The sequence below is a fragment of the Schistocerca piceifrons genome, chromosome 1 (assembly GCF_021461385.2).
Source record: "Schistocerca piceifrons isolate TAMUIC-IGC-003096 chromosome 1, iqSchPice1.1, whole genome shotgun sequence".
In the NCBI taxonomy this organism is placed as follows: Eukaryota; Metazoa; Arthropoda; class Insecta; order Orthoptera; family Acrididae; genus Schistocerca; species Schistocerca piceifrons.
The window spans coordinates 387243150-387259463 of record NC_060138.1 but is presented as its reverse complement, the minus strand read 5'-3'; the positions used below and the strand labels follow the sequence as shown (position 1 = coordinate 387259463).

The window sequence follows — 16314 nt, the reverse complement described above, 5'->3', positions numbered from 1 at the left end:
AAGGTGGAGTACTCACCAGCCAGATGTTGGCGAGCTGCGAGATGAGCAGCGCGTACACGCCGGCAGAGGCGCCCTCGATGCAGAGGTCGGGCTCCAGCAGCGACGTCCCCAGAGAGCCTGCAACACGGCGCTAGGTCAGCAGCGGCAGTGCACTTGTCTAGAAACACTTACAGCTCCTCACCTAGATCTACACTACTGGCCATTAAAATTGCTACACCACGAAGATGACGTGCTATAGACGCGTAATTTAACCGACAGGAAGAAGATGCTGTGATATACAAATGATTAGCTTTTCAGGGCATTCACACAAGGTTGGCGCCGGTGGCGAAACCTACAAAGTGCTGACATGAGGAAAGTTTCCAACCGATTTCTCATACACAAACAGCAGTTGATCGGCGTTGCCTGGATAAACGTTGTTGTGATGCCTCGTGTAAGGAGGAGAACTGAGTACCATCACGTTTCCGACTTTGATAATAGTCGGATTGTATCCTATCGCGATTGCGGTTTATCGTATCGCGACATTGCTGCTCGCGTTGGTCAAGATCCAATGACTGTTAGCAGAACATGGAATCGGTGCTTTCAGGAGGGTAATACGGAACGCCGTGCTGGATCCCAACGGCCTCGTATCACTAGCAGTTGAGATGACAGGCATCTTATCCACATGGCTGTAATGGATCGTGCAGCCACGTCTCGATCCCTGAGTCAACAGATGTGGACGTTTGCAAGACAACAACCATCTGCACGAACAGTTCGTCGACGTTTGTAGCAGCATGGGCTATCAGCTCGGAGACCATGGCTGTGGTTACACTTGCCGCTCCATCACAGACAGGAGCTCCTGCGAAGGTGCACTCAACGACGAACCTGGGTGCACGAATTGCAAAACGTCATTTTTTCGGATGAATCCAGGTTCTGTTTACAGCATCGTGATGGTCGCATCCGTGTTTGGCGACATCGAGGTGAACGCACATTGGAAGCGTGTATTCGTCATCGCCATACTGGCGTATTATCCGGCGTGATGGTAAAGGGTGCCATTGGTTACACATCTCGGTCACGTCTTGTTCGCATTGATTGCACTTTGAACAGTGGACGTTACATTTCAGATGTGTTACGACCCGTGGCTCTACACTTCATTCGATCCCTCCGAAACCCTACATTTCAGCATGATAGTGCACGACCGCATGTTGCAGGTCCTGTACGGGCCTTTCTGGATACAGAAAATGTTCGACTGCTGCCCTGGCCAGCACATTCTCCAGATCTCTCACCAATTGAAAACGTGTGGTCAATGATGGCCGAGCAACTGGCACGTCACAATACGCCAGTCGCTACTCATGATGAACTGTGGTATCGTGTTGAAGCTGCATGGGCAGCTGTACCTGTACACACTATCCAAGCTCTGTTTAACTCAATGCCCAGGCGTATCAAGGCCGTTATTATGACCACAGGTGGTTTTTCTGGGTACTGACTTCTCAGGATCTATGCACCCAAATTGCGTGAAAATGTAATCACATGTCAGTTCTAGGATAATATTTTTGTCCAATGAATACCCGTTTATCATCTGCATTTGTTCTTGGTGTAGCAATTTTAATGGCCAGTAGTGTTGATCTACATCTACATCTACATCTACACCCTGCAAACGAGCGTGAAGTAAATGGCAGGGGGTACCAGTAATTTGGCTTTCTTCCCATTGCATTCAAGTATGGAGCGCAGGTAGAATGATTGTTTGCATGCTTCTGTGCGTGCAGTAATTATTGTGATCTCTTCTTCACGACCCCTATGTGAGCGATACGTAGGGGGCTGTACTATACTCCTAAACCCATAAATTAAGGCTGGTTCTTGAAACTCTGTAACAAGACTTTCTCGGGACAATTTAGGTCTACCTTCAAGAGTCTTCCAGTTCATGTCTACATCTACATCTACATTGATACTCCGCAAGCCACCCAACGGTGTGTGGCGGAGGGCACTTTACGTGCCACTGTCATTACCTCCCTTTCCTGTTCCAGTCGCGTATGGTTCGCGGGAAGAACGACTGTCTGAAAGCCTCCGTGCGCGCTCTAATCTCTCTAATTTTACATTCGTGATCTCCTCGGGAAGTATAAGTAGGGGGAAGCAATATATTCGATACCTCATCCAGAAACGCACCCTCTCGAAACCTGGCGAGCAAGCTACACCGCGATGCAGAGCGCCTCTCTTGCAGAGTCTGCCACTTGAGTTTATTAAACATCTCCGTAACGCTATCACGGTTACCAAATAACCCAGTGACGAAACGCGCCGCTCTTCTTTGGATCTTCTCTATCTCCTCCGTCAACCCGACCTGGTACGGATCCCACACTGATGAGCAACACTCAAGTATAGGTCGAACGAGTGTTTTGTAAGCCACCTCCTTTGTTGATGGACTACATTTTCTAAGCACTCTCCCAATGAATCTCAACCTGGTACCCGCCTTACCAACAATTAGTTTTATATGATCATTCCACTTCAAATCGTTCCGTACGCATACTCCCAGATATTTTACAGAAGTAACTGCTACCAGTGTTTGTTCCGCTATCATATAATCATACAATAAAGGATCCTTCTTTCTATGTATTCGCAATATATTACATTTGTCTATGTTAAGGGTCAGTTGCCACTCCCTGCACCAAGTGCCTATCCGCTGCAGATCTTCCTGTATTTCGCTACAATTTTCTAATGCAGCAACTTCTCTGTATACTACAGCATCATCCGCGAAAAGCCGCATGGAACTTCCGACACTATCTACTAAGTCATTTATATATATTGTGAAAAGCAATGGTCCCATAACACTCCCCTGTGGCACGCCAGAGGTTACTTTAACGTCTGTAGACGTCTCTCCATTGATAACAACATGCTGTGTTCTGTTTGCTAAAAACTCTTCAATCCAGCCACACAGCTGGTCTGATATTCCGTAGGCTCTTACTTTGTTTATCAGGCGACAGTGCGGAACTGTATCGAACGCCTTCCGGAAGTCAAGAAAAATAGCATCTACCTGGGAGCCTGTATCTAATATTTTCTGGGTCTCATGAACAAATAAGGCGAGTTGGGTCTCACACGATCGCTGTTTCCGGAATCCATGTTGATTCCTACATAGTAGATTCTGGGTTTCCAGAAATGACATGATACGCGAGCAAAAAACATGTTCTAAAATTCTACAAGAGATCGACGTAAGAGATATAGGTCTATAGTTTTGCGCATCTGCTCGACGACCCTTCTTGAAGACTGGGACTATCTGTGCTCTTTTCCAATCATTTGGAACCCTCCGTTCCTCTAGAGACTTGCGGTACACGGCTGTTAGAAGGGGGGCAAGTTCTTTCGCGTACTCTGTGTAGAATCGAATTGGTATCCCGTCAGGTCCAGTGGACTTTCCTCTATTGAGTGATTCCAGTTGCTTTTCTATTCCTTGGACACTTATTTCGATGTCAGCCATTTTTTCGTTTGTGCGAGGATTTAGAGAAGGAACTGCAGTGCGGTCTTCCTCTGTGAAACAGCTTTGGAAAAAGGTGTTTAGTATTTCAGCTTTACGCGTGTCATCCTCTGTTTCAATGCCATCATCATCCCGTAGTGTCTGGATATGCTGTTTCGAGCCACTTACTGATTTAACGTAAGACCAGAACTTCCTAGGATTTTCTGTCAAGTCGGTACATAGAATTTTACTTTCGAATTCAATGAACGCTTCACGCATAGCCCTCCTTACGCTAACTTTGACATCGTTTAGCTTCAGTTTGTCTGAGAGGTTTTGGCTGCGTTTAAACTTGGAGTGGAGCTCTCTTTGCTTTCGCAGTAGTTTCCTAACTTTGTTGTTGTACCACGGTGGGTTTTTCCCGTCCCTCACAGTTTTACTCGGCACGTACCTGTCTAAAATGCATTTTACGATTGCCTTGAACTTTTTCCATAAACACTCAACATTGTCAGTGTCGGAACAGAAATTTTCGTTTTGATCTGTTAGGTAGTCTGAAATCTGCCTTCTATTACTCTTGCTAAACAGATAAACCTTCCTCCCTTTTTTTATATTCCTATTAACTTCCATATTCAGGGATGCTGCAACGGCCTTATGATCACTGATTCCCTGTTCTGTACATACAGATTCGAAAAGTTCGGGTCTGTTTGTTATCAGTAGGTCCAAGATGTTATCTCCACGAGTCGGTTCTCTGTTTAATTGCTCGAGGTAATTTTCGGATAGTGCACTCAGTATAATGTCACTCGATGCTCTGTCCCTACCACCCGTCCTAAACATCTGAGTGTCCCAGTCTATATCTGGTAAATTGAAATCTCCACCTAAGACTATAACATGCTGAGAAAATTTATGTGAAATGTATTCCAAATTTTCTCTCAGTTGTTCTGCCACTAATGCTGCTGAGTCGGGAGGTCGGTAAAAGGAGCCAATTATTAACCTAGTTCGGTTGTTTAGTGTAACCTCCACCCATAATAATTCACAGGAACTATCCACTTCTACTTCACTACAGGATAAACTACTACTAACTGCGATGAACACTCCACCACCGGTTGCATGCAATCTATCCTTTCTAAACACCGTGTGTACCTTTGTAAAAATTTCGGCAGAATTTATCTCTGGCTTAAGCCAGCTTTCTGTACCTATAACGATTTCAGCTTCGGTGCTTTCTATCAGCGCTTGAAGTTCCGGTACTTTACCAACGCAGCTTCGACAGTTGACAATTACAATACCGATTGCTGCTTGGTCCCCGCATGTCCTGACTTTGCCCCGCACCCGTTGAGGCTGTTGCCCTTTCTGTACTTGCCCAAGGCCATCTAACCTAAAAAAACCGCCCAGCCCACGCCACACAACCCCTGCTACCCGTGTAGCCGCTTGTTGTGTGTAGTGGACTCCTGACCTATCCAGCGGAACCCGAAACCCCACCACCCTATGGCGCAAGTCGAGGAATCTGCAGCCCACACGGTCACAGAACCGTCTCAGCCTCTGATTCAGACCCTCCACTCGGCTCTGTACCAAAGGTCCTTCAGTACCTCTGTGACACTCTACCACGGATCAAACAAACCTGTGACCATTCGTGCTGCCCTTCTCTGTACACATTTAGTATCTCCTTTTAGTTCTACTTGGTATGGGTCCCGCACTTTTGGGCAATATTCTATAACTGGTCGCACGAGTGATTTGTAAGGAATCTCCTTCGTAGACTGATTGCAGTTCCCCAGTATTGTACCAACAAACCTAAGTCTACCACCTGCTTTATCCACGATTGAGCCTTGTGATCATTCCATTTCACACCCCTATAAACTGCTGTACCCATGTACTTGTATGAGTTGGTCTATTAAAATAGAGACTCATTTATTTTATAGTTATAGGATACTACATTATTTTTCGTTTTGGGAAGTGCACAGTGTTACATTTCTGTACATTTAATGCAAGTTCCCAATCGTTGAATTACTTTGAAATGCTATCAAGATCTGACTGAACATTTATGCAGCTTCTTTCATAAGTACTTCATTATAGATAACTGCATCATCTACAAAAAGTCAGAGGTTACTATTAATATTGTTTACAAGGTCATTGGCTCTAATGGCTCTGAGCACTATGGGACTTAACATCTATGGTCATCAGTCCCCTAAAACTTAGAACTACTTAAACCTAACCAATCTAAGGACATCACACACATCCATGCCCGAGGCAGGATTCGAACCTGCGACCGTAGCAGTCGCGTGGTTCCGGACTGAGCGCCTAGAACCGCTAGACCACCGCGGCCGGCTACAAGGTCATTAATATACAGCAGGAATAGCGAGGATCCCAACACGCTTTCCTGAGACACACCTGAAGTTATTTCTACATCTGACCATGAGTCTCCATCCAAGATAACATGCTGCGTCCTCCCTATCCAAAAGTCCTAACTCCAGTCGCAAATTTCATAAGATGTCCCATATGATCGTACTTCGGACAATAAGATCTACAAACGTATACATACATACATACAGTATATCAGAACACGTTCATAGAAAAACAGTGTAAAACGGTGCTACATGTTCGAAATTCTGAGATAAATAGGAGTAAGCTACGGCGACAGAGGGGTAATATACAATAACCCAACTGACGAAGACCAAAGAAGGAAGATTAAGGGGAAAAATCATGTAGTCGCAAATTTTTGTACAGAGATAGGAGGGAGTGTCCCGATCAACACACTAACAGTTCTGACCGGTGGGTCGTGAGCATTGTTGGTGCGAGTTGATTTAAAGGTAACTTCTTTATATTAGCCATTGTTTACAGGAACGAATTTTACATAAAACCTCACCTAACAATTACAAATAAGTGCTCAATAAACTGAATATACCTCCACCATACAGGCTGAACATTAATAAAAACTACAAACTGTAGGGACGGTTTCTTGATCAGCAGTGTGGGGAAAACGTCCTACGAACATGTATCCGGAAATGCATCGTTACCACTGTAGATGCCGCTGACAAAAGAAAGTTTGTCTGGCTACGTGCCGTGTGTTCCTTGTGTGTTGTAGGCTGTGAGATCGACGCAGCGTACTGTAAACAGCAGAATGATACGGTATTCAAGTCAGGAACGAGCCGAGATGGTGTTTGCGTACGGCCTAGCAGACAGAAACGGTCGAGAGACAGCACGGCAGAACCAACACAAGTACCCTCATAGACACCGACCATATCAGACAACATTTCAAGCCCTTTTTGCGCGTTTGTGTGCGCGTGGGTCCTTTCAGACAGATGAAAGTACATGGCAGTGGCAGACTGTACGTATACCAGATTTGGAGAATCGGGTTCTACATATTATTGAGACCCTAGTAGAAGCTCCAGGAAAGTTGCACGCCAACATGTTGTAAACCTTAGTACGATTATGACTATCGTGTGTATTAGTGTATTTCTATTATATGTGTTACTCTACAATTATCGTAACATTCACGGGATGTCCATTATCATTGTGATATGTATGCCAGGTGAAAGAGCAACACAAGTTTGGATTTTTTTTTCAGTTCTGCCTCTGTTCTGTATTTTTTATTACACTCACCGTCATTTGCTACACCGCTACAACACGACTGGAATGCAAAATATAAATCTTTCAAGAAGCCTTTAGCTTCTAGCTGACTTCTCAAAAATAAATGCGGCGGCTTTTTATACTGTAGCAAGAAATGACGTACGGTATCATCCAGCATTTAATATCGATAAAACTACATCTTATACTTAATTTTAGGTTGTGTGTAGTTTTTCTTCCGTATTTCTCTGTATTGTTTGTTTTATGGCTCTGAGCACTATGGGACTTAACATCTGTGGTCATCAGTCCCCTATAACTTAGAACTACTTAAACCTAACTAACCTAAGGACATCACACACATCCATGCCCGAGGCAGGATTCGAACCTGCGACCGTAGTAGTCGCGCGGTTCCGGACTGAGCGCCTGAACCGCTAGACCACCACGGCCGGCTATTGTTTGTTTTATTCGTCTTTATTATTTAAGCTCCATACGCGGAGGAAAATGAAACAAATATCATGGCAAAGCATGTGAATTCAGTTTCTTTCCAATGCCAAAAGCTTGGCTCTGAGCACTATGGGACTTAACTTCTGTGGTCATCAGTCCCCTGGAACTTAGAACTACTTAAACCTAACTAACCTAAGGACAGCACACACATCCATGCCCGAGGCAGGATTCGAACCTGCGACCATAGCAGTCCCGCGGTTCCGGACTGCGCGCCTAGACCAAAAGCTTCACGTGACAAAATTTTCAGGCGAGAAATACTTGATGCATGGCTTTGTGTGGTCGTTTGCCTTAAAATTATTCCTTTACAATTAAAATAGCTCAAAAGAGGAAAGGCAGCTGGACCTGATGGAATACCAATTCGACTTTACACAGAGTACGCGAAGGAACTTGCCCCCCTTCTTGCAGCGGTGTACCGCAGGTCTCTAGAAGATCGTAGCGTTCCAAAAGATTGGAAAATGGCACAGGTCATCCCCGTTTTCAAGAAGGGACGTCGAACAGATGTGCAGAACTATAGACCCATATCTCTAACGTCGATCATTTGTAGAATTTTGGAACACGTATTATGTTCGAGTATAATGATTTTTCTGGAGACTAGAAATCTACTCTGTAGGAATCACCATGGGTTTCGAAAAAGAAGATGGTGTGAAACCCAGCTCGCGCTATTCGTCCACGAGATTCAGAGAGCCATAGACACGGGTTCCCAGGTAGATGCCGTGTTTCTTGACTTCCTCAAGGCGTTTGATACAGTTCCCCACAGTCGTTTAACGAACAAAGTAAGAGCATATGGACTATCACACCAATTGTGTGATTGGATTGAGAAGTTCCTAGATAACAGAACGAAGCATGTCATTCTCAATGGAGAGAAGTCTCCCGAGGTAAGAGTGATTTCAGGTGTGCCGCAGTGGAGTGTCGTAGGACCGTTGCCATTCACATTATATGTTAATGACCTTGTGGATAACATCGGAAGTTCACTGAGGCTTTTTGCGGATGATGCTGTAGTATATCGAGAGGTTGTAACAATGGAAAATTGTACTGAAATGCAGGAGGATCTGCAACGAATTGACGCATGGTGCAGGGAATGGCAGTTGAATCTCAATGTAGACAAGTGTAATGTGCTGCGAATACATAGAAAGAAAGATCCTTTATTATTTAGCTACAATATAGCAGGTTAGCAACTGGAAGCAGTTAATTCCATAAATTATCTGGGAGTAGGCATTAGGAGTGATTTAAAATGGAATGACCATATAAAATTAATCGTCGGTAAAGCAGATGCCAGACTGAGATTCATTGGAAGAATCCTAAGGAAAAGCAGTCCGAAAACAAAGGAAGTAGGTTACAGTACACTTGTTCGCCCACTGCTTGAATACTGCTTACCGGTGTGGGATCCGTACCAGATAGGGTTGATAGAAGAGATAGAGAAGATCCAACGGAGAGCAGCGCGCTTCGTTATAGGATCATCTAGTAATCGCAAAAGCGTTACGGAGATGATAGATAGACTCCAGTGGAAGACTCTTCAAGAGAGACGCTCAGTAGCTCGGTACGGGCTTTTGTTGATGTTTCGAGAACATACTTTCGCCGAGGAGTCAAGCAGTACATTGCTCCCTCCTACGTATATCTCGCGAAGAGACCATGAGGGTAAAATCAGAGAGATTAGAACCCACACAGAGGCGTACCGACAACCTTTCTTTCCACGAAAAATACAAGACTGGAATAGAAGGGAGAACAGATAGAGGTATTCAAGGTACCCTCCGCCACACACCGTCAGGTGGCTTCCGGAGTATGAATGTAGATGTAGATGTAGTCTGCCAGAAAGAAGCTTCTCAGAACTTTCCTGCAGGTAATTAAGGGAACCTGGACTTGTAAACCACCAAAAATTAAAATTTCCTTTTTTTCCTGTAAGAATAAGAAATTAAACTTAAAAAAAGACGCACCACAAAGGAATTACCCGAATGGGACAGCAGTCGGTAGTTTTGATGTACATGTACAGATAAAAAACGATTACAGTTGCAAAAAATTGGACGATTTATTCAATAGAAAGATCTTCACAAATTGATAAAGTCAATAACGCGTTGGCCCGCTTCTGGCCCTTATGTAAGCAGTTACTCAGCCTGGCATTGATAGAGTTATTGGTTGTCCTCCTGAGGGATACTGTGCCAAATTCTGTCCAACTGGTGTGTTAATCGTCAAAATCCCAACCTAGTTGGAGGGCCCCTTCCCATATTGCACCAAACGTTTTCAATTGCCAAGAGATACGGCGACCTTACTGGCCAAGGTAGGGTTAGACAAACACGAAGACAAGCAAAAGAAACTCTCACCGAGTGCCGGCACACATTATCTCGCTGAAATGTGAGCGGAGGATGGCTTGCAGTGAAGGGCAACAAAACGAGGCATAGAATAACACCGACTTATCGCTAAGCTGTAAGGGAGCCGCGGATGACAACGTTCTATGAAAAGAAATGGCATAGCAGACCACGGCTCCTGGTTGTCGGCTCATATGACGGGCTACCGCTGTCCGGGACGCCTCCAGAGAAGTCTTTGGCTAGGAATCTCATTCAGTGGAGTAGAATTGTCTTGATGAGTCCCGCTTCGAATTGAGCCCGATGACCAGCGGTGCCCAATAATCATTTTAATCATTATTGTCCTGAGTTAAGATTTATTATGCACATCTGCCGAGTATAACTTCGCTTTCGCAGTTTTTTTTCTCGTTTTGTTATGGTGGAACTAGCAAAAGTGAATGTGTTTAGTATCAAACCTGACTCGTATAGCTATCAATCTAATATTGCAGCAGTAACAATGGACGGCATTGAAGACTGATCTGTGTAACAAGTGTCACACTTCTCGTGATTTCTAATGCAACTTTTTTATACAGGGAGATTGTAAAGGCTTTGTAAGTGTAGTTAATGAGAAACATTACGGCACTGTTAAAGCACAAGCCGTGGATAAATATATGACCCCTGGAATACCGCAATATAACTTCCCAAATCGTCACCGAACTGCCGGCCGGGGTGCCGAGCGGTTCTAGGCTCTACAGTCTGGAACCGCGCGACCGCTACGGTCGCAAGTTCGAATCCTGGCTCGGGCATGGATGTGTGTGATGTCCTTAGGTTAGTTAGGTTTAAGTAGTTCTAAGTTCTAGGGGACTGATGACCTTAGAAGTTAAGTCCCGTAGTGCTCAGAGCCAACCGTCACCGAACTTCCGGCATCTTTCACTGTTGGGGCGTCACTCGACGCGTCACTGGACACAGTGTGAAACGAAACAAGACTCGAATGGCTTTCTTCCATTGTTCCATAGACCAGATTTTATGGCTTCGGCATCACGTTTTCCTGTTACGGTCATTTGGATCACTGACGAGTGGTTTTGGAATTTCAGCTCGCCCTGCAATTCCCGAACTATGCACTTCCTTCGCTTTGGTTTGGTGCTGACAGGTTCGCGAGTGGGACAGTCAGTTCTGCAGTGACTTTCGCAGCTGTCGTGCTCCTATTTTTCTTCGCAGTCCTCCTCAGTCCCGTGTTGTGACTTAGTGGATGATGTTTCTCAGCTTTCCCCCTATTCGGTATAAATCTTCGATACTGTGACTCTTGAAACACCAAACACGTCGTCTACCTTGGTTACGAAAACACCCACAACACGAACACCAATAATTTATCCACGTCTGAATTAACTTAGCTCTGACGCAGCACACTCATAACTACAAAGAACACTGTTCTGACCACGATTGACACTTCCAACGTACACTATGTGATCAAAAGTATCCGGACACCTGGCTGAAAATGACTTACAAGTCGTGGCGCCCTCCATTGATAATGCTGGAATTCAGTATGGTGTTGGCCCACCCTTAGCCTTTATGACAGCTTCCACTCGCGCAGAAATACGTTCAATCAGGTGCTGGAAGGTTTCTTGGGGAATGGCATCCCGTTCTTCACGGTGTGCTGCACTGAGCACACGTATCGATGTCGGTCGGCGAGGCCTGCACGAAGTCGGCGTTACAAAACATCCCAAAGGTGTTCTATAGGATTCAGGTCAGGACTCTGTGCAGGCCAGTCCTTTACAGGGATGTTATTGTCGTGTAACCACTCCGCCACAGGCCGTGCATTATGAACAGGTGCTTGATCGTGTTGAAAGACGCATTCGCCATCTCCGAATTACCCTTCAGCAGTGGGAAGCAAGAAGGTGCTTGAAACGTCAATATAGGCCTGTGCTGTGTTAGTGCCACGCAAAACAACGAGGGGTGCAAGCCCCCTCCGTAAGAAACACTATCACACCGTAACACCACCGCCTCCGAATTTTACTGTTGGCACTAAACACGCTGGCAGACGACGGTCACCGGACATTCGCCATACCCACACCCTGCCATCGGATCGCCACATTGTGTACCGTGATTTGTCACTCCACAAAACGTTTTTGCACGGTTCAATCGTCTAATGTTTACGCTCCTTACACCAAGCGAGTCCTTGTTCGGCATTTCCCGACGCGATGTGTAGATTATGAGCAGCCACTCGACCATGAAATCCAAGTATTCTCACCTCCCGCATAGCTGTCATAGTACTTGCAGTGGATCCTGATGCAGTTTGGAATTCCTGTGTGATGGGCTGGATAGATATCTTCGTATTACACATTATGACCCTCTTCAACTGTCGGCGGTCTCTGTCAGTCAACGGACGAAGTCGGCCTGTGCGGTTTTGTGCTATACGTGTCCCTTCACGTTTCCACTTCACTATCAAATCAGAAACAGTGGACCTAGGGATGTTTAGAAGTGTGGAAATTTTGCGTACAGACGTAAGCCACCAGTATCACCCAATCACCTGAACACTTTTGAAGTCCGTGAGTTCCGCGGAGCGCCCCATTCTGCGCTCTCACGATGTCCAATGACTAGCGAGGTCGCTGATGTGGAGTATCTGGCAGAAGGTGGCAGCACAATACACCTAATATGGAAAACGTATGTTTTTAGGGGTGTTCGGATACTTTTGATCACATAATGTGTTAAGGACAAAGCAAAGATGCCGTTCGGGGTCAAATGCAACAGCGCAACCTGCAAGCTTGGCTAGTATCAGCGTTTTTGATGAAGCAGGAGAGTTATGTGCCTAGTAAGTGGATGAAGGACGGAAAAGACCCACCATGGCTTAATAACGAAATTCGGAGCATGTTGAGGAAGCAGAGGGTGTTGCACTCTCGGTTCAAAAGGGAACGAACAAATGACTTCAAGCGGAGGTTAGAAAAAAATTCGGGAGTCCGTGAAAAGATCTATGCGCAAGCATACAGCAACTACCACCGTCATACCTTAGCAAAATATCTGGCAAAGAACGCGAGAAATCTGGTCTTATGTAAAATCGCTAAGAGGGTCTAAGGCTTGTTGACCAGTCTGGTCTGGCAGTTGAAGATAGCAAAACGAAAGTGAAGTCTGAAATTTTACGTTCAACAAAATGTTCACACAAGAGAACCATACAGACATACCGTCATTTGACCATAGCACAGACTCCTGCATGGACGACACAGTAATAAGCATCCCTGGCGTAGAGAAACAACTGAAAGATTTGAAAATAAATAAATCACCAGGTCCGGATGGAATCCCAGTTATATTTTACAAACAGTACTCTACAGCATTGGTCCCTCACCTAGCTTGCATTTACCTTGAATCTCTTGCCCAGCACAACGTCCCAAGAGAATAGAATAAGGCGCAGGTGCCTCCAGTATATAAGAAGAGTAAAAGAATGGACCCGCAAAATTGCAGACCAATATACCTAACTTTTGTTTGCTGTGGAATCCTTGGACATATTCTCAGTTCGAATGTAATAACTTCTCTTCAGACTCAGAAGCTTATGTCCAAGAATCAGCATAATTTTAGAAAGCATCGCCGGTATGAAATTCAGCTCGCCCTTATGTCACATGATATACTGCGAACTATGGATGAAGGCAATAGGCGGATTCCATATTTTTAGACTTCTGGAAAGAATTTGAAACGATGCCCCACTGCAGGCTGTTAACGACGATACGATCATATGGAATAAGTTGACAGATACGTGAGTGACTCAAAGGCTTCTTAAATAATAGAACCCAGTATGTTGTCCTCAATGCTGCGTGTTCATCAGAGAGAAGAGCGTCGTCAGGAGTGCCTCAGGGAAGTGTGACAGGGCAGCTGTTGTCCTCTATATACATAAATTATTTGGCGGACAGGGCGGGCAGCAATCTGCGATTGTTTGCTGATGATGCCGTGGCGTACCGTAAGGTGTAGAAGTTGAGTGACTGTAAAAATATACGACTTAGACAAAATTTCCAGTTGGTGTGATGAATGGCAGCTAGCCATAAATGAGGAAAAATGTAAGTTAATGCTGATGAGCAGGAAGATCAAGCCCGTAATGTTCGAATACAGTATTACTAGTGTCCTGCTTGGCATACTCAAGTCATTTACATATCAGGGCGTAACGTTGAAAAGCGATATCAGGTGGAACGAGCATGTGAGAACTGTGGTAGGGAAGGCGAATGGTCGACTTCGCTTTATTGGGAGACTTTTAGGAAAGAGTGGTTCACCTGTAAAGGAGACCGCATATAAGACTCTGGTGCTACCTATTCTTGAGTACTGTCGAGTGTTTTCGACCATTCTTTTACTCGGATTGAAGGAAGACATCGAAGCAATTCAGAGGCGGGGTACTAGATTTGCTACCGGTAGATTCAAACGACACATAAGTATTACGAAGATGCTTGGGGAACTCAAATGGGAATCATAGGAGGGAAGGCGACGTTCTTTTCGAGAAACACTATGAAGCTGACTGCCGAACGATTTTACTGCCGTCAGCATACACTGCGCATAAGGACCATGAAGATAAGGTTCGAGAAATTAGAGCTGAAACAGAGGGATGTAGAGAGTCGTTTTTCCCTCGCTCTGGCCGGCCGCTGTGGAAGAGCGGTTCTAGGCGCTTCAGTCCAGAACCGCGCTGCTGCTACGGTCGCAGGTTCGAACCCTGCCTCGCCCGCGGATGTGTGTAATGTCCTCAGGTTAGTTAGATTTAAGTAGTTCTAGGGGACTGATGACGTCTGATGTTAAGTCCCTTAGTACTCAGAGCCATTTGAACCCTCCCGACCAGTAGTGGTACAGGGTACCCTCCGCCATGCACCGTATGGTGGTTAGCGGAGTATGTAAGTAGATGTAGATGTAAATGCTAAAAGCAGTGATTGAACATTCAGACGAACGTCCAAATAGGACACATGTATAACTATGAATGACTGAAGCACTGTATGTTACAAAACGCAAATTCATTGGCGGCGAAGACAAGATTTTGTGAGTGACAGTGCGACATTTGATTAACCACCATCTCATAAAGCAAAGTCAGAAAATAGAATTACTTACTTAGAAAAAGATAAAGCGGTAGTATATTGGATGAACTACAATGATTGTTACATATGCAAAAAAACGTCGCTGGAGTTAGCGAATCTTGCGTGTACCTTGCAGATCAGCCTAATTTTGAAAATGAAATGTACGGTAACAGAACGATTTCATTCAATGGTGGAAAACACAGAGACGACTGAGGTGTCCTCGTCTGCATCGACACATACATACACAATAACGCACCTGATTGGTACGGATGGTTCATTGTTCCGTATTTTATTTGTTTACCTACGAGAATAAAAGGAAAACTTTGCACCTCGTGTAAAAAGGTCAATTTTATGCATTGAAAATCGTCCCATGGATACATCAAAGCCTAGAAAACTCAAAAGAAAATTTTACACTTTTCATAAGTCGCACTTTTCCTTCGTTTCGCATAAAAGGAATTCATTCTCCTAAATTCTTGGTCAGACCGTAGAAATTCTGATCATTATTAGCAGCATATTGAACTCATTGTATCTGATTCCGCTTAGTGAGACAAATGAATTCAACCTCTAGCTCGAGAATTTTTCGTCAGTGGACGGAATTTGTAGAACATTAACACAGAACATTCTTACAGGCAGATCACTGCGGTTTTCATTCTACTACCGTGACAGTATCCTAAGTTTCGGACGCTATTACACTATTTTTTTACCTTCTCTGTTTCAAAATATGGTTATAGTAGCGACCCTGCCCGGCTTCACACGGGTACCGCTAAGTGTCTATGGCCGAGCGACTTGTGTGGCGTAGAGATAATAAATTATACGAATAAATCTTCCTCGCAATTCAGTGTATCTATTAATGAAAACGGTAACAAAATCCCTACAGTAGTTCCTGAGATTAGTCTTCAGACGCAGGCAGGAAAACACTACGGGGTACTCAAAAATATGAATAGATGTCCAGAACACTCCTCGAACTATGTTGACATTAGGCAGGTCTCATTCCTAACAACGGCGTAGTTTTGTGTATAAACGTTGAAGACTGTCTGCTAATCACAGGGCTGTCATCTGCTGCATTTAATGTATGTTCATGGTACAGAATACATGTATCATGAAAGATTGTATCAGTGTTTCACAATCTTGTAATAGACTGTATAAAACTACTGTAAACATGTTGGAAATTTCGTATTTATGTGTAAATTCTCCATACCAAGAAAAGTTATAGGTAACATACAAGTTATACGAGTGCTTCTCGGAAGGTAATTCCAACCGGTCACGAAATGGAAACCACAGTGAAAACAGGTTTTATTTTATTTTTTTGTCACACCTTTCTCTACATAGTCGTCGCTCCGACATAGGCATTTGTCGTAGCGTTGTACCAACTTTCCATCACCCTCGTCAAAGAAGGCACTGTACTTTCCGCCACTTCTTACGCTGGTCTGCAATTCGTTGTCTCTGCCAAAATGTTGTCTTCGTAGCCAGCGGTTCATGTGAGGAGAGATGAACATCAGAGGGAGCCCAGTTGACTGTACGGTGGGTGATC

At 44.6% G+C, this 16314-nt stretch overlaps 1 protein-coding gene across 1 annotated transcript in view; it reads right to left on the bottom strand.

The window, feature by feature from the left end:
• LOC124725867 (protein rhomboid-like) overlaps positions 1 to 16314 on the bottom strand; it is a 227118-nt gene that overhangs the window by 41919 nt on the left and 168885 nt on the right. Inside the window, exon 4 of the mRNA XM_047248460.1 lies at positions 17 to 117. Coding sequence (XP_047104416.1) covers positions 17 to 117 — 101 coding nt within the window. The remainder of the gene's footprint in view (positions 1 to 16; positions 118 to 16314) is intronic.